This window comes from Myotis daubentonii, chromosome 4, assembly GCF_963259705.1.
Source record: "Myotis daubentonii chromosome 4, mMyoDau2.1, whole genome shotgun sequence".
Lineage (NCBI taxonomy): Eukaryota > Metazoa > Chordata > Mammalia > Chiroptera > Vespertilionidae > Myotis > Myotis daubentonii.
In genome coordinates, this window is record NC_081843.1 from 16552782 (window position 1) to 16573834 (window position 21053).

The 21053-nt window shown below is 58.1% G+C and overlaps 2 protein-coding genes across 2 annotated transcripts in view; one reads left to right on the forward strand and one right to left on the reverse strand.

Moving 5' to 3' along the window:
• CORO7 (coronin 7) overlaps positions 1 to 21053 on the reverse strand; it is a 61699-nt gene that overhangs the window by 14222 nt on the left and 26424 nt on the right. The window contains exons 8-9 of the mRNA XM_059692977.1: positions 18476 to 18562; positions 17935 to 18017 (exon numbers count right to left, since the gene is read on the reverse strand). Of these exons, the coding sequence (XP_059548960.1) occupies positions 17935 to 18017; positions 18476 to 18562 (170 nt within the window). The remainder of the gene's footprint in view (positions 1 to 17934; positions 18018 to 18475; positions 18563 to 21053) is intronic.
• VASN (vasorin) lies at positions 1639 to 12488 on the forward strand. The gene is made up of 2 exons (XM_059692971.1): positions 1639 to 1783; positions 9793 to 12488. Exon 2 carries the CDS (start codon positions 9803 to 9805, stop codon positions 11825 to 11827), a length of 2025 nt encoding a protein of 674 aa, XP_059548954.1. The 5' UTR covers positions 1639 to 1783; positions 9793 to 9802; the 3' UTR covers positions 11828 to 12488.

The window sequence follows — 21053 nt, forward strand, 5'->3', positions numbered from 1 at the left end:
GAAGCAGCCTCATGTGAAACAACTGGGAGTGGTAGGGACTGCGGTGACCTGTGAGCCTGAGGTTTGGTCAGAGGGGGCAGTTGCCACTGGCTCCAGCTGAGAGTTCCTGTTCAGGCAGGCTGGGAAGTCCCACTTTAATGTGAAACCACCGAATTTTTAATGTTTGCAATGGCATCAAAGTTTTAAAAAGCCCCATATAGGCCAAATGAAACACACCCAAGGGCCAGCTCTGGCACAGGAACAGTGGTGCAAAAGTTATGCTACACATACACAAATATCAAGATAATCAAGGAGGGCAGGTGTGGCGTCCAGACCCCTGCCTATCCTGGAAAGGGGCCCTGTGGGGGAGAAGCCCTGAGGAAGCTAGGAGCTGAGAGGGGAAGTCTGGGAGGTAAGTGTTGCAGCTGGACCCTACTTAGCTAATTAGCAACTGGACATGGAGGCTGTCCATCTTCTGGAGGTGATCAAGTCCCGCAAAGACCACCTATGCTGCCCCCCCCCCCCCCATGGTGTGGCCCAGCCTCATGGGACAAGCCCTTGGGCCTGAGACTCACGCTGCCCCAGGCAAAGGCCTTGGCTGCAGGCCAGGCTAGAAGAGGCGGGTGTCCAGGGGGCCTCTGGAACTTAGGAGCTGAGCTGGGTCCCAAAGCTGAGGCATGCCTCTGACCACAAACATGTATGGGAGGAGGGCAGAGCCTTTTCCTGGAATCCTCCAAGGCAGGGGATTTTTCTGGACTAGTCCAGCCCCTGGCACACGTCCCTCTTGCCCCATCAAGGGCCACTGTCAGCTGCACTCAGGCCCCACCCACTGACGGTGAGGCCCAACCTCCCTCCCCATCCCAGGCCCCCCACCCCCACATACACATTCTGGCTTTGGAGCTGCCTGTAACTGTGGTGCCTTGGACAGAAGGTCACTTCCCCTTCTGTGTCTCAGTCCCTTCATCTAAAACACGGGAAAGGTGACCCAGGGATGCTCACAGTCTGAAAGTCGTCATGTCTAAAAGGACCCCAGAACTCAGATTTGGTGTTAAGAGTTTGTTATCTAGGAGGCTCTCAGAAGAGCCTGCCCAGGAGTTGTTGAAATTGGGATTAACTACCAACAATAGCACATTCAGAGATTTCACCTAAAAAATATAATAAAAATCCAGATTTCCAGTTTCTCTTGAAAAACCCAAAGTTCTGGCAGGCTGAAGCAGGTCGTGGGGGCTGAGTTCCTACACCTGCCCCCACTCCCCTCCTCCCCTGCCTGTCCAGGTCTGCACAGGCTCTGGGGTCTGCTCCTCGGATTTATATCACCTGTCTGCTATGTCACAAGCATCCGAGTTTGGGACTCTGTCTCACTGAAATTCGCTTGCTTTCTATACGGAAAAACAGGGACCTGTCCCGGGTCATAAGGCAAACACGGCTCGCCGGCCTGGAGCTTTGGACTCCTGATTCCGCACCGGGAAAGACACGATCTCTCCCGCCCCCGAGTTAGGGAGGTTGCGGGGTGAGGACCAGGACGCCCAGCCAAATGACCCGTTCAGTGGGTAGGGGAGGCGGGTCTCCCTTGGCCCCTTTCCGCCCCGGCCAATGGGGAGCAACCCCGCCCCCCCGCCAGCGGCAGCCCCTCCCCCCTGCCTTAAAGGCGCGACCCGCCTCCCGCGAGCTGCCTTCGCAGCCTGAGCCCACGGCGGGGGTACGTGGACGCGGTTGCCTCGGGACCCAGGAACCCTCCGGTCTGGCCGGCGGGGAAGGACTGAGGCCGTGGCCCGCCCCGCCCGGCTCCCGCCACTGCTGTCCGGTGAGTGTCTGCTGGGCTGGGGGGCTGCGGACGGGAATGGGGGGCGCTACGGAGGCGGGTTATGCACATGCGCCGACCACACGCGCAGATCCCCCTCCGCACGCACACGCACTCAGGGCGGGCATGCGCCCTCAGCCCCGCACCATCACCTGGGCCGACCCGGCCGCGGACAGTCCCTTGGCCGGGTGCGCGCGCCGATGTGTGTGTACAAGGGCTAGCCGACCGGCCGGCGGGGCTGCGAGTAGACAAAATAAACACCCCCTCCCTCGCTTCCTCCTCCCACGGCTGGGCCCTCCGGCATGACCAGTTTTATGAATCAAATCCCTTTGAGGGGATGGCCACGCCAGTCTTGGGTTACTTTTACCTCGTAAAGTGGGACGGTCTAGTTCTGTACCTAGAACCCCGGTGCCCCTGTGCAGATTGGCCCGCTAGGGTCCTGAGGGCCCTTGTCACTCAGGACAGAGCTGAAGTGGAGGGGGCACAAGTATGCAACCCAGGGAGGTGTAAGCGGGTGGCTGGCAGGTACTCATGCACCATTCCACACCGCCACCCGCCCTCCCACCCCCTCCACTCCAAGACACTGCAGACCTTGAGTGCCTGGGCCCCAGGTATTATCATCTCTGCCTCTTTCAGAGAAGGGGCGTTGAACCCAATGGCCTGGAGCCAGCCTAGTTCTTTGTGTCCCAGGGCTGGCAGCACTGGGGCCTGAGGGCTGCCAAGGTCCCCCTGTGGTCACTGGCAGATCAGCTGATTGGTGCCAACCATTCCTTAACCATTCCCACACCAGGGTTGCTGACCACTTCGCCACCCTGGGGAATAGGGATGGAATCTGCAAGGTGGGAAGGAGGAAGAGAAGAGGCCCTGAGGGTCCCAGTGTCCCCTGCTTGCCTTTTGCACCAAGGGTAGGTGAGGCTCTGGAGAGAGGCACCAGGTCCCAGTGTCCCCCCTCCCCAGGCCAAGAGCTTCTGGGGCTAGAGGAACCGGACTGGACATCAAAGGACCCTTCTCACTACGCTGGACTTTTGGATGTTAAGGGTACAAAGGGGTGGCTGGGCTGGTACCCTCCAAGTAGGGTCCATTCAAGCTGGTCCAGCAGACAGTGAATCCAGTTAGGGCCCAGTTGTTGGCAGGGCCCAACGGCACTAAGGCAAGCGGGTAGGGGGATGGGAGAGCAGTCCCCTGAGTTTGCTGTCTTCTCCCAGGGGAATCAGGCCCCAGAGCTTCTGTAAACAGAGTGTCAGAGGCAGGAAGAGGACTCTGGTAATGAGCAGCCCAGCTGGATTCCCTCCAGACCATTATTTGGTCTCTCCTGGGCCCAGGGAGGGACAACCAGCATACTCATGCCAGGCTGGGGGCCTAGGCATGGCCTGACCCCACCTCCCTGGCTTTGTGCTGCTGTAAACTGAAACAGCCACCCTGGGACCTGTGGGTCCAGAGAGTCAGATGGGACCATTGGGGGCCAGTGTTTCAGGGCATTTGCTGGGATGGCACCACTCTCGACTCTGGAAATGGGGAAGGCAGTTCAACACGAGAAGACCCTTAGACATGCTCTGCTTTCCCCAAGAAGGCCCTCCTGGCAGGCAGCCCCAGGGCCAGGGAGATGCCCTGGGCAGAAGATGAGTCCTGACACCCCCCACTACAGCCCTGAGGGAGTTGGGACAAGTCCCAGGTAAAGAGAGTTGAGTCCTCATGGGGGCTTCTAAGTTGACCCTATCCCCGGGCTAGGCAGCTCATGGAAACAGGAAAGCGGGGTCCCAGCTGGGCCCAGGAGGCAGCTTCCACCTCAGCAGGCCAGCCGGCCAGTACCCCCTGGTGACCAGAGAGAAGCATCCCTGACCACTGGCAAGCCCTCAACTCATGGGAAGGGCAGCAATGCCACCTAAATGGGTTAGTGACCCCTTCCGGAGCCCCCCTCAGCTCTCCTTAGAGTCTCCTCCCTGGGTTGGGGAGCCCAAGGCTCTGTCTGCACTGCCAAGAAAACCAGCTCCCCTCACTGCTGTGGAATTTGTGAGAGTTCCTGGAGAATGGGGAGGGAGGGTGTGTGTGTGTGTGTGTGTGTAAGAACACAGCCCACTGGGCGTGTTTTGGGCGTGGGTGTATGTGTGCGCGTGACTGGAGCAGGGCTATGTTTGGGGGCGGGCAGGGGTGCTGCGGGAGTCTGCATACACCACAGGCGGGCGGGCGCAGGCTCAGCCTTCTTCCTTTTATCGGTTTCCACATTCCAGAGTCAGCCGGATTGCTTTCCCTTAGCTGGCTGGGCCGCCTGGCCGGCCAGGCCTGCAGGCCTCCCCCGCTTTTCCTCATTCCAGCTTCCCTGGGTATGAGGAGGCTGGGGCAGGCTCCCTTAGACCACCTCGGTTTTAGGGGGTGGGGGCAGGCGAGGAGCCAGTTCTTCTCCAAGGTTGGGGAAGGCCCCCCCACCAGTCTCCTCCAGAGAAATGCAATAAGGCTCTGACATTCCTCTGAGGCTGCCTGAGAGATTTAATTAAGGAGGGAGGAGAGAGCTGGCTTGCCTTGAGAAGGGGCTGGCGCTGGGGCTGGGGCGGTCACTGGATAGACAGCAGTGAGAAGTGAGGGGAGGTGGGGGCAGGGGGTAGCTCCCCTTATCAATCCCTGCCCACTGATCAGTTCACAGATCCCAGGAAGGGCCAGCCACTTCTGCCACAAGGCGACTTAGATCTCTATGCATGGTGAGCATGAGAAGGGCAAGACCTCCTCTGGGGTCACTTCCTTCTCAGACCCTGTCTAGGTCCCAGACAGCCTGGGCCCAGCTGGCGTGGGGCTGGTGGCCTCCCTTGGTGACTAAGGCCTTCCTCTGGCAAAGTCAGGGTTAATTGCAGGGTTAGGACCTTTCTTGATGGGTGCTTGGCCCTGGGTGGGGACAGGGCAGTGAGGGGCCCAGTGTCTGAGCCCAGCCCTGGTGGCATCACACCTGCGCGTGCCAGGAGAGGCATCTGGACTGGCCCATTTCTAGTTGGGCCCCAGCCACCACATAGCTCCCGGGGCAGCAGGTGTCCTCTCCCAACAGAGTGGCACCTCTCCTGACTGAGATGGCACGTCCCGCTGCCCTGAGGGCTCACTTCAGCTGTGGACTGGCCTTAGTCACTGATCTTCCTGCCCTGGGCTGACAGGTCTGGTAGCTACCAAGTCACCCACAGTGTCACAGAAGGTCCCCACCCGAGGCCTGGCAGGCTGCTGCTCTTCCCCCACACCTGCTCAGGGATCTTGCCTTGACTGGGAGAAACAAGCTGATGTCCAGATTGTCCCCTTTGCAGCCTCCTGTCCCAGGGTCTGAGCCCTGGCTGGAGGGGAGACTCAACCAAGGAGCTTTTCCAAAACACAGCTTGCCAGACCTCACCCCAGACATTCTTATTTAGTGAGCCTGGGGGTGGGGCCCAGGCATCAGGAACTTTCCAGAGCTGTCAGGGTGATTCTGATGTGCAGCTGGGACTGAGAAGCCCTTGGGGTTCCAGGTGGGAGATGGAAGCCCAGAAAGGGAAGGGAACTGGATGAGGTAACGAATTGAGTGTCAGGGTCTTATCTGTAAATGAGCAGAGCCAGTTGGAGTGGTGGATGGGGCAAGGCAGAGACACCGAGACTGGTGGGGACCTCCAGCTTAATCATAGGGCAGGGCTCTGGCCCCCACCTGGACAGAGGGCCCTCTCTGAGGACCTGAGGCTCTGCCCTCTTGGCCCCTTCTCTGAGGACCCAGGAGAGAGACTCCAACCGCTCTGTCCTGCTGGGCCAGGGCCTGCTTTGTCCTGGGGATGGGGAGACGGGTGGGCCCGACCTGGGCCCTGAACCTCCTCAGACACGTCAGCGAAACTGGAGCCAGCTGTCCTGGCCGCCGGCACAGTCCCGCCTGCCTGGAGGGTTGGCAGACTCCTGGGCTGGGCTGCTGCCAGGCCTGGCCGGCAGTGCTTAGCCCGGGCGGGCCAACACTGGGAGCCAGAGGCCCAGGGCCCCAGGGTCAGGCCTATAGTACCCGACCCCTGCACTTACTCTGTAGCGTTGGGCACAGGAGGGGGGTATGCTGTCCTGTCCTTCCCCAGGAGCAGTGAGATGCTTCAGCCTTAGATCTGATGCAGTCACCCAAATGCCCAGGTCCCACCCATTTTCCAGTCCCTGCCTGACCCAGGGCAGATGCCTCTGTGTGTCCCATACTTGGGAGTGGGTGGGGGCACTCTGGGTCCTCTGAGAGCTGCGATGATGGATGTCCTTACTCATAGAGCCCTCACTCTGCTCTCCCCTCACCCTGAAGTCATATGCTGAAGGGGACTGGCCAGAAGACAGCTCACCCCTTACCCCCTCCAAAATTAAAGGTTCCTCTCCATCAGGCTGCTCTCCTACGCCCATACCCAAGGGTGGAGGTGGGGGAGGGGGGTGGGCAGCCTCTACCTGGAGGCTTTACCCTCAGCCCAGGAGGCTTCCTGTCTGTGCTGAAAGTAGCATGAAGCCTCTCACACTATGGCATCCTTCCCAGAGCGGACTCAGGTATTATGGGTAACACCCTCAGTAGCGAATGTTGACTGACCACTCAGAATGTACTCCAAGTACAAACTAAACAACCCTGAAAACCAGGTGCTATTACCAGCCCCCCAACTTAACAGATGGGAGCTGAGGTGAAGGCCCATGGCCAGGTTGCAAACACAGGTAGTCAGACCCTAAAGTACCATCCCAAAAACTGTTCCTTGGGGTTTGGCAAGGCCAGCAGCAGCAGAGCCCAGGCCTCTGCCTGCTGCCTCTTTCCACCAAACCATGGCAGGGCCAGGCCAAGGTAGGGCTTTGTTGAATCTAGATGGAGGACCGAAGCCCTGGACCCTGTTGCCCTCTCCCTCTAGTCTCCCGCCCCCCCCCCCCCCGCCCCCTCCAAATGCCAGGGTTGCCTCCAGAACTCTCCCCAAACCCTTTTCAGAGAGAAAGGTCCCACCTCCCTGCCTCAGGTCAGCGGATCAGATATCAAAGCCCAGGCCCCTGGTCCTTCAGAGCTGCTGAAATTGTAACTGGCTGGACAAGGGCAGCCATGACCCAACCCCCCTCATGAGGCACCCCCACCCCCAATGCACTCACACACCAGCATGGGCCCAGACAAGCAGAATCGCTTCCAGAACTTGTTAGAAGAACTTGCGCATTTGAAAACAAACAGAATACTGGGTGCTCCGAACAACTCTGAAGGGTGAAGCAAGGCAGCTGAGAAACCCAGGAAACAATTTAGGGGCAGAACTTGGGCCCAAATTCAAGCCTCTGTCTCCTATTATCCTACTACCTGATGCTTGCTCCTCCACGGTCAGTCTTGGCCCTCTGTGCCCCTTCTTTTGGGAGGGGGAGTTGTCTGATGTCTGCTCTGTTCTTGGTGCCAGGCCCTTGTGGGAGAGCCCGTGGAGCTACCCGCCCTCATTTGCTGTTTTCCAAAGCCCCTGTGCCAGTCCTTGCTGAGTGATGGATCTGGGCTCAGGCCAAGGCGCTCACTCCTGCCTCCTAGGGAGTGGGAAGCAGGTTAGCTGCTGCCTGTTGAAGTCTCCCCAGCCCAGGATGCCAGTCGCTCTTCCTCATGCAGCCTTTGCTCCCAGCTACTCAGCCAGATTGCCACTCAGGTCCAGACAGAGTCATAGCAGTCACTGCCTTCCTCCCCCATGAGGACTTGGCTGATTCAAGGGAGCGAAGCCTAGAGCCCATGCTGGCCCCCTCCTTAATGCAGAGTGGGGAGTGCCCCCAGCAGTGCCCCAGTCTTGGGAGGTGTCTCCTCTGAAACGTCTGGGGGACAGATGAAGAAGCCTAGGCGCTGGGAGAAGCCGCTGTCTACACCTTACAGCTCTGACACCCATGGCCCAGGGTTGCCTGACGAGAGCATGAGTTCTTAACCATGACCTTATACAAGTCCTATGGGAAGCCAGCGTCACGGGTGACCAAGCTGGCCACATGGAGGGGTCCCCTCCCACCCTGAGTCTGGCTGCTCTCTTCCTGACCCCGGCCTGTTCCTCCAGGAGAGCTGATTCAGGGGGAGGTGGCTCACCCCCCACGTCCACGTGGGGGTGGGGGATGCTCATAGCCCACATCTGGAGGCCAGGCTGAACTCTGAGTCAGTGAGGGTGGAGTAGGTCCTCACAGGGGAGTAGGCTGGGTGGGGTGCACAGATCCCCCTTGAGATGGCACTGGCAGGGCCAGGGATGCATGTGACAGCCAGGAATCTAGAGAGCAGGGGAAGGGGCACTGGCTAGGGGTCAGGGAAGGCCTCCCTGGCTCACTTGTGAAGGGCAGTCATCAGTGTGAACTAGTGAAGGGCAAGACCAATGGCCCCACTTCCCAGGCAAGGATGACCCTGCAGGTGGGCAGGGTACCAAAACTGGCGGCAGGCCTTTACCTAGAACTGGCCTAAGACCACAGTAGCCTCCCCAGTGACTTGTTGAATCCATCCTCGGACCACCTGCCCATCTTCCACCTCATATTCCAGCACACTTCCCTATTTGAGGGAGGGACAACCCAAATAGATGGCAGTGGGGCAGAAGGCACCCTGGGTGGGGGGGGCCATGTTACCTGCCTTTGCCTGACAGCCGGCCAGTATGGGGGAAGGGGAGGCTGCGCCCAGCACAAAAGGCCCTTGTGTAAGCAGAGGTGCCTGGAAGGGAGGGGTGCTGGCCTCTCTCGGGCTATACAGGTTCAGATCGTGGGGACTACTGCTGGGGGTGGCACCTAGATTTTCCCCAGGAGCCTGAATGAAGGTGGGCCCCAGCTGTGGCCCCATCCTTTCTTGGGCAGGTCAAGCTACAAGCTAGAGCCTGGAATGACTGGGGGAGCCACTCCCACTTACCCCTGCCAGACTGGGCCCCGCATCAGGCAGCAGGCACAGCCACACCTGGACCTGCTTAAGGACCGGGGCTCTGGCTCAGATTTCTCAGTAGTGCAACGGCAGCAAGTCACTGCACCTCTAGGAGCCCCCCTTTTCTGTCATCTGGGAGTGATGAAAATAGTTTCCACCTGGAATGGCTGCTGGGGAAACCACAAGAGGTGGCTAAATGCTCAGTGACACCGGCACATGGGAAGGGCTGCGGCTCTGCTTCAGTGCCCAGCCCACAGTGGAACCCAAGAAATGGTAGATGAAGGAATCTGGGGAGTATTTCCAGGTCTGGCACTGCTTCTGGGGCCACCATGCAACCAATGTCCACCCAACTTGAGCCCTGGGTCAACCCAGGGAGGCTTGGATCCCCTCACCTCTACTTCTATCATTGTGCCCATAAGGGGATATGAACACAGGGTTCCCTCCCTATACCCTCCCCCTGCCAATTGCTCAGCACCTCTGCTCCCTTCCCTAGGAACTTTCCTACTGGCCACATCCTGGCCATCCCACAGCTCCCGTCCTGGGCAGGTCTGACTTCACAAGTGGAAAAACACCAATCCCATAGTTTCCATGTGAAGTCTTCCCACTGCGGTCTCTCCTCACTTGGAGGATGTAGAGCGTGGCGGCAGGGGCCGGTGGCCTGGGGCAGCCAGCTTCTCTACTTACGCACTGGGCTGACTGCCCACCAATCTCGAAGAAGCGTCGGGGAGGGAGCCGCCATTCCCCCTGCTTCCCTGTCCACCTCAGCAGAGATTTTGGGGTGCGAGCCTGGGGGAAGGGCCACAGCCTGATGCTTTTTGATCATGTTCTCTCTAAGCCGCAGAGGTGGGAGAACTGGGTGAAGGTATAGAGGTCCTTTGTGGTCGTTGAGTATTTGGGGGCTGGGCCCTGTTCTGCATGCATCAACCCACTGAACCATGGTGACAGTGCAGGAAGTATCAACTGATAGCATAATGAGGTCATGTGACTGTTCAAAGCCACACAGCAAGAGAGTGATGCGACTGGGACAGGAACTGGGCCCAGGCATTGCAGACCTGACTCATAACTACAGTGTGCTGTAGGATTTGGGGGCAGGGAGTGAAGGGGGCTTGGAATTCCCTTCTCAGTACTTCTTGGCATGGCTGTCTCCTGGGCCCCTGACTCATGGTCTCCTGTCTTTCCTCTCTGCTCCCAGGGACCAAAAGATGCGCTCCAGTGTGCCCCTGCCCCTGCCCCTGCCACTGCTGCTGCTGCTGCTAGCCCCAGGGCCTGGGGTGCAGGGCTGCCCATCTGGCTGCCAGTGCAACCAGCCACAGACAGTCTTCTGCGCTGCCCGCCAGGGGACCACAGTGCCCCGAGATGTGCCGTCCAACACAGCAGGCCTGTACGTCTTTGACAACGGCATTACTACACTCGAACCAGGTACCTTTGCCAGCCTACCAGGCTTGCAGCTCCTGGACCTATCACAGAATCAGATCACCAGCCTGCCCAGTGGGGTCTTCCGGCCACTTGCCAACCTTAGCAACCTGGACCTCACTGCCAACAGGCTGCGTGAGATCACCAATGAGACCTTCCGTGGCCTGCGGTGCCTGGAGCGCCTCTACCTGGGCAAGAACCGAATCCACCACATCCAGCCTGGTGCCTTTGATGCACTTGACCGCCTCCTGGAACTCAAGCTGCAAGACAACGAGCTTCGGGCACTGCCCCCGCTGCGCCTGCCAAGCCTGCTGCTGCTGGATCTCAGTCACAACAGCCTCCTGGCCCTTGAGCCGGGTGCCCTGGACACTGCCAATGTAGAGGCGCTGCGGCTGGCTGGCCTGGGGCTACGGCATCTGGATGAGGGGCTCTTTGGCCGCCTGCGCAATCTACACGACCTGGATGTGTCAGACAACCAGCTGGAGTGTGTGCCACCTGCCATCCGGGGTCTACAGGGACTGACACGCCTGCGGTTGGCTGGCAACACCCGCATTGCCCAGCTGCGGCCTGAGGACCTGGCTGGCCTGGCAGCCCTGCAGGAGCTGGATCTGAGCAACCTGAGCCTGCAGGCCTTACCACATGAGCTTTCGGGCCTCTTCCCCCGCCTGCGGCTCCTGGCAGCTGCGCGAAACCCTTTCAATTGTGTGTGCCCCCTGAGCTGGTTCAGCCCTTGGGTGCGGGAGAACCGAGTGGCACTGGCCAGCCCGGAGGAGACACGCTGCCACTTCCCACCCAAGAACGCCGGCCAGATGCTCCTGGACCTCGACTATGCCGACTTTGGTTGCCCAGCCACCACCACCACGGCCACAGTACCCACCACAAGGTCCTTGGCGTGGGAACCCACACCCTCGTCTTCCAGCCCAGCCCCCACCTGGCAAAACCCCACGGAGCCTGCTGTCAAAGCCCCGAGTCTGCCACCTGCCACCCCACCCATTGTGGGAGCTGACCCTCAGCCCCAGGACTGCCCAGCATCTATCTGCCTCAATGGGGGTACTTGCCACCGGGGGGCTAGGGGCCACCTAGCCTGCCAGTGCCCTGAAGGCTTTACTGGTCTGTACTGTGAGAGCCTGATGAGGCAGGGACTATGGCCCTCGCCCACCCCAGCCACGCTGAGGCCTCCAGGGCCTCTGCCCCTCGGGATCGAGCCAATAAGCCCCACCTCCCTGAGGGTAGGGCTGCAGCGCTACCTGCAAGGCAGTACTGTGCAACTCAGGGGCCTCCGCCTCACCTACCGAAACCTGTCAGGCCCTGACAAGCGGCCGGTGACACTGAGGCTGCCCGCCTCACTTGCTGAGTACACGGTCACACAACTTCGGCCCAATGCCACCTACTCCATCTGTGTCAGTCCCCTGGGGGCTGGGCGGATGCCTGAGGGCGAGGAGGCCTGTGGAGAGGCCCGCACCCCCGCAGCTGTCCGCTCCAACCATGCCCCGGTCACACAGGCCCGAGAGGGCAACCTGCCGCTTCTTATTGCGCCTGCCCTGGCTGCCATACTCCTGGCTGTCCTAGCTGCTGTAGGGGCAGCCTACTTCGTGCGGCGGGGGCGGGCCGCGGCAGCTGCAGCTCAAGGCAAAGGGCGGGTGGGGCCTGGGCCCCTAGAGCTGGAGGGGGTGAAGGCCCCCTTAGAACCAGGCCCCATGGCAAGTGAGGGCGGTGGGGAGGCCCCACCTGGTGGGCCTGAGTGTGAGGTGCCACTCATGGGCTACCCAGGGCCTGGGCTCCAAGGGCCCCTTCCTACTAAGCCCTACATCTAAGCTGGGAGTGATGGACTATTGGGCTGGGCTCTCAGCCCTGCTGGGACTGAATAGCGCCCTCCTGCTATAAGATCAAGAAGTTCTCAGATCCATAAGATGAGGTCACATCAGGGCATGGGCTGTGGTGATTACAGCAAGTCCCTGGCCCTCTCTGGACCTTGGTCTCCTCATCTAAGATGCTAGGACCCAGGTGAAGACCTCTAAGGACACCTCCAGAGCCCAAGTGCCTCTGAGGATGGCGTCTGCCCTGTCCTCTGCCATGTGCAACCTCTGGGGTAGAGCAGGGCAGGCAGGTTCTGCTGTGTGCTGGTAACACAGGCCTAGGGCTGCCAGGCCCTCAACCCAAGGAGACTCTGGGGGCCAGTGAAGGAAGCCCCCAGAAAGAGAGAAAAGGGAGAGTGGGGGTAAGGATGGGTATGTAGCCCAGCCTTGGCCCCAGGGAGTGAAGTAACAAATGAAACTGGAAAGAAAGACGCTTTAGGAACAAGTTTTGCTTTTGTTTTTTTAAAATATATTTATAAGAGATCCTTTCCCATTTATTTTGGGAAAATAGTTTTCAAATTCAGAGACAAGGACTTTGGTTTTTGTAAGACAAACGATGATATGAAGGCCTTTTATAAGAAAAATAAAAAATAAAATAAAATGATTGTTTTTCTGGCATAACCCCAGGTTCCTGGACTGCGTGGAGGGAGGGTAGGGGTACAGGGTAGGTATAAAGGGACAGCCCTCTGGGGAACTGGGGGCCAGGACCCCTCTCCCCAGTGGACACCAGGCCCTGGCCAGCATTCTTTGGGCTTGGGAGGGCCATGGTGGGTAGGGTGGCATTCCCACAAGTCCTATCCTGGGCTGTGTCCACCCAGTTTCCACTGAGGTACCCAGTCCAACCTCCCAGTGGGGCAACAGAAGCTGGGCAGTTTCCAACCTCAGTGAAAAATAACAGGGCAGCCTTAACCTACCCAGCTGCAGTGCTCCTGTAAGAGGCTCATGGCAGATACATGCCAAGAGGATCTCTAAGGGCCCTTTCTCAGGGACGGATTGGACAGCTAGTCCATGCCTGCCTTCCTCTGTGGAGGGGATGCCTTGAACTATGTCCTGCCAGGCCCTCATGGATGGTGCAGGCAGCACACACAGCTCACCCTCCCTACAGTCCTGTTGCCCCTCTGTATGGGCTCTTGCTCCAGCTGCAGAGAAGGAGCCTTAGTCAAGGGCAGCACAGATCCTGAATGGCAGGAGCCCTCTGGTGGGTGAGGAGGCTGTAAGAGACTATTAGGAGCTGGTGGCCAAGGATCAGGATCAGAGATCTGAGTCTGGCCTGTGGAGACCTGGTGGCCCGTCAGTGTCCCTTTACTCTCTGCAGTTGGAATGTGCCTGGCTTTCCAAAACCCCGGAAGTGGGAGTGTTTTCCAGGAAGACCACAGACAGGGGCAGGACCAGGGATGATGGGAGCTGGGAGCTTGGGGACAGTGATGGATGTAGAGCACCTTTTCCTAGTAACTTCAGATGGTGGTCCCTGGGGCCACAGAGAGGTCCTGCAGATGCTGGAGCAAGGCTCCCCAAAGCCCCATGCCTGTGCCCCTCTGTGGGTCACAGCCCCTGGCTCCTAGCCTCACCCTGGCAAAAAAGGAGGAAGCTCAGTCAAGCCTGGGGAATAGGCCCTGCGGCTTGGGGCGTTGATGTCAGTGCTGAGTTAGGCCTGGCCACGCGAGGCTCTGGATTCAATTAGTGGCTGCTGAGGGTTCTGGCATGAGAAGGAAGGAGGTGAGCAATGGGTCGCGGGGGCAGAGGATGGTGGCAGCGGGCCTGGGTGGGGCCCCATCTTCCTGAGCCAGTAGCGGCAGCCCAGGTGGATTTCCTGTGGGCCTGGGTCTCATTACTGGAACGGCTACGCTGAGGCCTAGCCCCCCACCTCGGCAGCCCAGTCAAAGGGGCCATTGTGGGCCTGTGGGCTGCTGCTGAACACGGTGGCTGCTGAATAAATGTTTTCCCTGCAAAGCCAACCCTGGCCTCATGGGCCAGCAGGGGGTGGGTGGGACCTAAAGAAAGGGGGCTGGTGTGAGCCCTCCCAGAAAAAGCACTGGGGGATGAAGGGAGGGTCGGCCTAAATGTGTGTGTGTGTGGGGGGGGGGCGGGGGATGGCAAGCCAAGATGTAGCCCCTAGTCAAGGCAATCCCAATGGCTCCAGGCCAGGCCAGGGATGGATGTGGACAAATGCCAGCCCCTACATTCTTGAGTCCTTGCTGCCATAGGGCCTGTGCCACATGGGCTTATACACATTCCCATTTCATGCCCATACCTATAGGGCAGGGGTGGGCAAACTTTTTGACTCGAGGGCCACAATGGGTTCTTAAACTGGACCGGAGGGCCGGAACAAAAGCATGGATGGAGTGTTTGTGTGAACTAATATAAATTCAAAGTAAACATCATTACATAAAAGGGTACGGTCTTTTTTTCCCAATAGTTTTATTCATTTCAAACGGGCCGGATCCACGGGCCGTAGTTTGCCCACGGCTGCTATAGGGAGACAGGCTGGGAGAGGAGAGACAGCAGCTTGCTTACAGCAGGCGAGGATGGCTCCCAACACCCAAGATCCACTCCCTGGCCAGGAGAGCACTGTGAGCCATGGGGGAGGGCTTGGATTGCCAGAAGAGGGGTGGGGCCACTGTGAGCAAAAACTACTCAGGCGGGGAGGGGGCACCCAATCTCTAAGAACATGCTGGGTGTGGGACCTATGGACAAAAAGGGGCCATATACTAAACCTGACAAACTCAGGGGGAGGCCTGCATGGTGGGCCTTACACACTTAGAAACCGAAAGTAACTACATAGGATGGTCTGAACATAAAAATTTCTAGCTCAAATTGGGTAGTCTTTTTGCATCTAAGATAGCATTACTTTTGAAATGTCAGAGTAAAGTCCTTTTCCAGATCCCTCAGGGCATACCCATGGCACCTGAGCAGAGACCACAGAGACTTTCATTGCTATTGTTCCCTGAATACCATCCCTAGGTGCTGTAAATGGTAACGGGTAACTACCCCATACCTACCAATGTAAAAGAAGCATGTGTCTATTATATTCTTTATCCAATCCCAGAGATTTACCCTCTTTGCTTTCTCCCGCCTTCCTAATCTACTACCAATTCATTTCATTTAACCCCTTACTTCTCCTTTGATTGTAATGCATAAAATAAGCTGTAAAATTGGCATTCTCCAGAGCATTTTCTCAGTCTGTTGAGGTTTTGCTTCCCAGCAATTATCATCAGTTTGGCTCAAATAAACTCAAACATTCTCTATAGGTTTGGAGGTTTCTTAGCTGACAGATCTCGTGCCTCTGGCTGATGAATGGGCTTGGGTTAGGGGTCTGGCCAGAGGTGGACACTTTGGTGTGAAGAAGCAAATCCAATCCCAGCCTTCAACCTGCATAAGTTTGTTGCTGGGATGATCTCAACAGAGGACCCACTTCTCTGGCTTCAGCCGCCTCTTCAGTAACATGGAGGGGAAAAAATCCCTACCTGCCTACAGCATAGGTGCCTGACCATGCACCCAGTCCGGAAGCACCAAACCTGTGACAGGTGGTGTTTGTGTGTCTCCTGGATGGAGCACAAGCTGCTTCATCACCAGATCCTTCTAGCCCCCCACCTCCACCTCCACCAGCCCCCCACCTCCACCAGCCCCCCACCTCCACCTCCACCAGCCCCTTACCTCCACTTACATCAGGCCCCCCCACCTCCACCCTACACTAGCCCAAGCATAGGCCAGACACACAGGAAGTGCAGGACAGCCATCTATGGACCTGCTGCCTGAATCTGGCTTTGCAGATAGGACGCTGGTGTCCTGTTCTTCTCACCATGACACATCTCCTTTTAGTGAGGTGCACTCCACAAGTGACAGGGATGACAAAGAGAAAGGCATAGGGAGCTGAGACAGAGGTCTCTGGGAGGGTGGGGCCCTGGGTTCTCCATGAAGAGGCTGGGGAGGGCTGTGTGCCTGATCCCTGGCCCCCTCTAGCTCTTATAAGAACATACACCATTCTGCCTAAATTGAGATGGAAAACATGTAAACAGAGAAGAAACTGAGGGCATCCAGTGGAGGCCCATGGCCGTGCCCACCCATCCACTTTTCCTCTCCATTCAGTTCACTGAGCAGCTCTCTCACCCCAGGAGGGCAGTATAGGGCTCTAGCTTCCAGGGACCTTGGGGGGCAGGGGACCTGCCACCTCTCAGGCCAGCCTGGAGGTTGGCATACATCCCTGTCGTCCACCAGCTTTGTAGAGAACTGGAGAGTCCCAATTCCTCTGCCAAGGGTGTGGGCCCGGTGTGGAGGCAGGGACCAGGACCTGGGGATGGAGAGGGTGGGACACTGGCCTGGCTGGCCCATCTGGGAGTAATTTGAGAAATTCTAGGCCTCACTGGCCCTACAAGGCTATTCTTAACTGCTATAATTACAGGGTCAGCCTTGGCCATTGGTACTGTGGTGTTTGGGCATCAGTTAACTCCTCCAGAGGCTATGCTGGGCTGGGTGGGGTGGGGCTGTTCTTCAGGGGGAGGGCGACCCCTCACAGGCCAATGGTGGAGCCTGAAAGGCAGGAAGTGGTGGATGGGGAGCATTTAATGGCTAGTGCTGGGTCCCTTTTCCAGGTTGACCATCTCCCTCCCCCTGCTGGGGGCCCTGTAGGGAAGCAAAGAGGACAAGATGCCAGTACAGAATCTGCACCAGAGGAGGGGATGCTGGAAATAGAGCCAAGAGCCCAGGGAGCTCCATTTCCTCCAGTGCATGTGGGTCCTAGTGACGCCCCTGAAACCCCAGGGCCCAGAGCAGGCAAAAGCCTCACCCAATTGTAATTCCAAGGAAGGCACTGGAGCTCGCTCAGCCTCACCTTCCTTATTTGCAAAATGGACTTCATCAGTTTTTCAGCCTCTCCAGGGCTGTGAGAGGATGGGAGTGGAGGGTCAATGCCACCCTGACCTTTACCCCTTCGCTGAAAACTCAACCGGGGAGTACCCTGCCAGTTCTTATGGCACTCAGACCCCAGACACAGCCCTTGCTGCTCCTGGAACTTGGAGACGTCATAGCACTCCTCGTGACTCAGTTTCCCCAGTTGTGAAACAGAAGAGGAAGTGGCTGACAGGATATCCAAGGACCAAGGCCTCTCCCTGCTCTGACCTTTGCAGGCCCCTGCCTGGTGGTGGTGCTGAGGGTCCCAGCAAGTCCCTCTGAGAGTCATAGCTGAGCAAGGCTAAGGCTTTGGAACAGGTGCCAGGTCCCTGCCTCCTCCCGTCCCAGCTTAGCTGGTCCCCTACACTCTGAAGCCTCTTTCCTCAGCTGTACAAGGGGTCCATGTAGACTGAAGGGATGGGTCACTCCTCAGCACTTAGTGAGCCACAGTGACCCTGAGCCATCTCTGCACAGAGTGGACTCAGCCCAGAGCCCCACGGGCACCACCACAAATCCTCCTGCATACTTCTTGGGAGGATGGGAGGATGAGGTGCATTTGCATACCCCTCACCAAGGACAAGAAGGGATGGGCATGTAGCCAGGGCTGAGGAGGCCCCATAAAGCCCACAATTTCAAGGCCTGCCTCCCTCTGCTCTTTGTGCTTCCAAACCTGCCAGCCCATCTGTCCCCACATCCATCCCAAGTCCACCTTGCTATTGTAGCCTCAGCCCCCCCAAAACACCCATAGCAAAATCAAGTGCATTCTCATGTCGACGACCCACGCATCCACCGTGTCACAGTCTCCTCCCCAAATGCCAAAATACACCAACCTGAGTCCCTAGGCCAAAAGTCTGCCCCATGACTAAGTGCCACGTGAGATGGGTCAGTTGGGTTAATTCACCTACTCTGGGCTGCCTCACCACTCCCTGATGGTGAAGCTCCAGGGGGCTCCTCAGACGCCCCCTGACTGCTCCGGTGATGAGTCATGTCTCTGACAGGATCTGAGCCAGGTAAAGCCCTTATAGCTGGACTGAGCCCTGTAGTCTGCAGATGGCCCTGCCATGGCACATTAGGAGCCCTTAGCATTGGTGCCCATTCACAGGTTTGGAATCAAGACATCGTCTGGGCCCTTGCCCCACCCCACCCCCAGTCCATCCCAACATGTTGGTTGCTCCTACCCAGGTGAGGTGTCCAGGGTGAGGGAGGTGAGGGCGCTGGAGAAGTGCCGGGTGTCCCACAGCTTCACTTCACGTTCACGCATCTGTGGGGAGGAGACAGAGAGAGGCTCAGAGGTCCGTTTGTCAGCCCCCAGGGCTCCCCAGGAACCTCGTGCCCAGGGACACAGCCTGGCACAGAGGCACTTGCCCCAGAAAGAGCTTAGAAGGCAGTGGTGGTAGGGGGAAACATGCAAGGATGGGAGATTTTTGGGTTTTTAGGTCCTGCCCCTTTAAGAGCCCTTAGGTGACAGGGACAAGGGGCGTTTCCTTGCATGGACTCTGGTCCCTGGGGGAGCTGCCACAGTTCCCAGGGTCAGGCTTAGCTATTACAAATGGAATCTACCAGTTTTCAGCAGTAGTTGGTCCCCTGGGGCTCTGAGACCCGGCTGCACTCAGGGCCATATATGGACAGGCCTGGAGCTAGCCTGCGGCCCCTGCCTCCCAGTGGGCCTCATCCCTGCTCTCTTGGCATGAGTCCCTGCTCACCTTCAAGGAGCCCTACCTGGTTGAATCCAGTGGACACAATGTGCTCCTGGGTGCCTGTCCACACCAGCCGGCCATCCTTGCTGTTCTCATGGGCCTGTGTGCTCTGCAGGAGGCAGGAGAGAAAACTGAATCATCCCAGGGCCACTAGCCTGACAGCCCAACAGAGCAAAGGAGGGGCCAGGTCGGGGTACCTTGGGAGCTGGTTAGAGACTGAGGAAGCCTCATATCACTACAGGGTGGACCTCAGCTGAAGGCAGTGCTATACCTGGAGAGAAGACCCAGCACCCAGATTGGGCTCAGTCTCCCTCCTCGTAAGGGAATTGTCAGGCTGTCCTGCTCACTATTGGGCCCCCTTGCTACAGCGACTCAGAAGGGTAGCATGTCATTGCCCCTGCAGGTGTCCTGGAGGTATCACCCAGCTTCTTGTCACCATCCCAGGCTCTGGGGACCTGTGTGGCCTCTCAGAATTTCATTTTTCTCACTTATGCATGGGCTCATATTGCCCAGGCTGCCTACTACCCAGGACTGTGGAGAGGATCAGCTGAGACTATATGAGGATCAACTGAGAGAAACAGGCCTGTTGCAAAGCGCTGTGCAAATCAAGGGATTACTAGAATTACTGCTGCCTCCTGATGCTGCCAGGGGGCCGGGGAGAGGGCCTGGTGCCAAGCTCTGTGGAATGTCCTTGGAGAGGCATAGCAGTACCCCTCTTCGCCCTCCCATGGTGCTAGAGCTGCCAGCTGGAAGGCTCACTGGGACCCAGGAAGGAGAGGCTTGAGTTCATACCATATGCAACCCTGTCCCCTGGGCCCAGACGGGGGGGAGTCCAAGAGGCCAGAGGAAATGCAAACAGCTCCCTCCCAGTCACCCTGGCCTCTAGAGCCTGAGACAAAAGACCCTGTTACCAAAAATAGCTCACCCCAAACTGTGGCCAGCTTCCTCCAAGCTTCCCACGATCTCCTTGGGAATGAATGAGGGAGGGAGGCAGCCTGTAAGGAGCTGGCCCAGAGCCCCCTCCCCAGCCCGCAGAGGCAGACCCCAGCGTGGGAGACCATCGGAAACAGCTCAGCGTCATTCAAGGGGCTTTTCTCACTGCTTATTTCCCACCCAGCCACAGCCGGCACAGAGAAGTCAAAGCTAGAGCCTGAGAACCAGTAACCCACACTCCTCTCTCTCCACACAAAAGGAGCTGTGGGGTCAGGGTGAAGGTCAGCCCCATCCCCAACACCCTAGAGTAGGTCAGAAGTGTCACATGGGCTCTCGTCCTCTCAACAGCATGCAAATACCCCATGTGTAAGCAGCAAACCAGATGGCTCACAATGCATCTGAACACTATTCATTCAATAGACATGGGAAGCCTCTCAAAGGACACGCACTATGCTAAGAGCTGGTGGTGGACCAAAGAGATCTCAGATGAATAGTCATGTACTTGGGTGAAGCAGGACTGCTAATCTTTCCCTCAATACAAGCATTTGAGCTGCACACTATAGTAGGTACTGGGTCAGTGAACAGAAAAGATCTCCAAACTCATAGAATATACAAGTCAGGAGACAGATGTGAACCAAATAAAGGATCACCACTAGAGGCCCAATGCACAAATTCGTGCATGGGTGGTGTCCCTTGGCCTGGCTGGTGATTGGGGCCAATCGGGGCCCATCTCGCCCAGTCCCAATTGGGGCTGATCAGGGCTGCCGGCTGGGGAGAGGGACATGGGAGGTTGGCCAACCACAGGAGGTTGGCTGTGGTAACACACTGACCACCACGGGGCAGCTCCTGCATTGAGCATCTGCCCCCTGGTGGTCAGGGCACGTCATAGCAACCAGTCGACTGATCATTCAGTCAACCAGTCCTAATGGTTGCTTAGGTTTTTATATATATAGACTAGAGGCCCGGTGCACAAAAATTTGTGCACTCGGGGGAAGGGGGGGTCCCTCAGACTGGCCTGTGCCCTCTAGCAGTCTGGGACCCCTCGGGAGATAACGACCTGCTGGCTTAGGCCTGCTCCCGGGTGGCAGAGGGCAGGCCCAATCCCTAGGTGCAGCCCCTAGTTAGGCTCAGAGCAGGGCCGATTGGGGAGTTGGGGCGCCTTCCCCTGTCATGCACAGAGCAGGGCAGATTGGGAGGTTGCGATGCCACCCTCAGTCACGTTCAGGGTAGGGCCGGTTGGGGGGTTGGGGCTCCATACCCTGTCATGCACAGAGCAGGGTCAATCAGGGGGTTGGGGAGCTCCCCCCTGTCATGCACAGAGTAGGGCCGATAGGGGAGTTGGGGCACCGTCCCCTGTCACACTCAGGGCAGGGCGGATCAGGGGGTTGGGGCGCCGCCCTCTATCACCCACAGAGCAGGGCCAATCAGGTGGTTGGGGCACACTCAGGGCAGGGCCAATGGGGAGGTTATGGCTCTACCCCGTCACACACAGAGCAGGGCCCGTGGGGGGCGGGGGGGTTGGGGCCCCGCCCCCTGTCACACACAGAGCTGCAGGGCGATCAGGGGGTTTGGGCGCTGCCCCGTCACACTGATCCCGGTGCCGGGAGGCCTCGCGGCTCCGCTGATCCTGGTGCTGGGAGGCATATTACCCTTTTACTATATAGAAT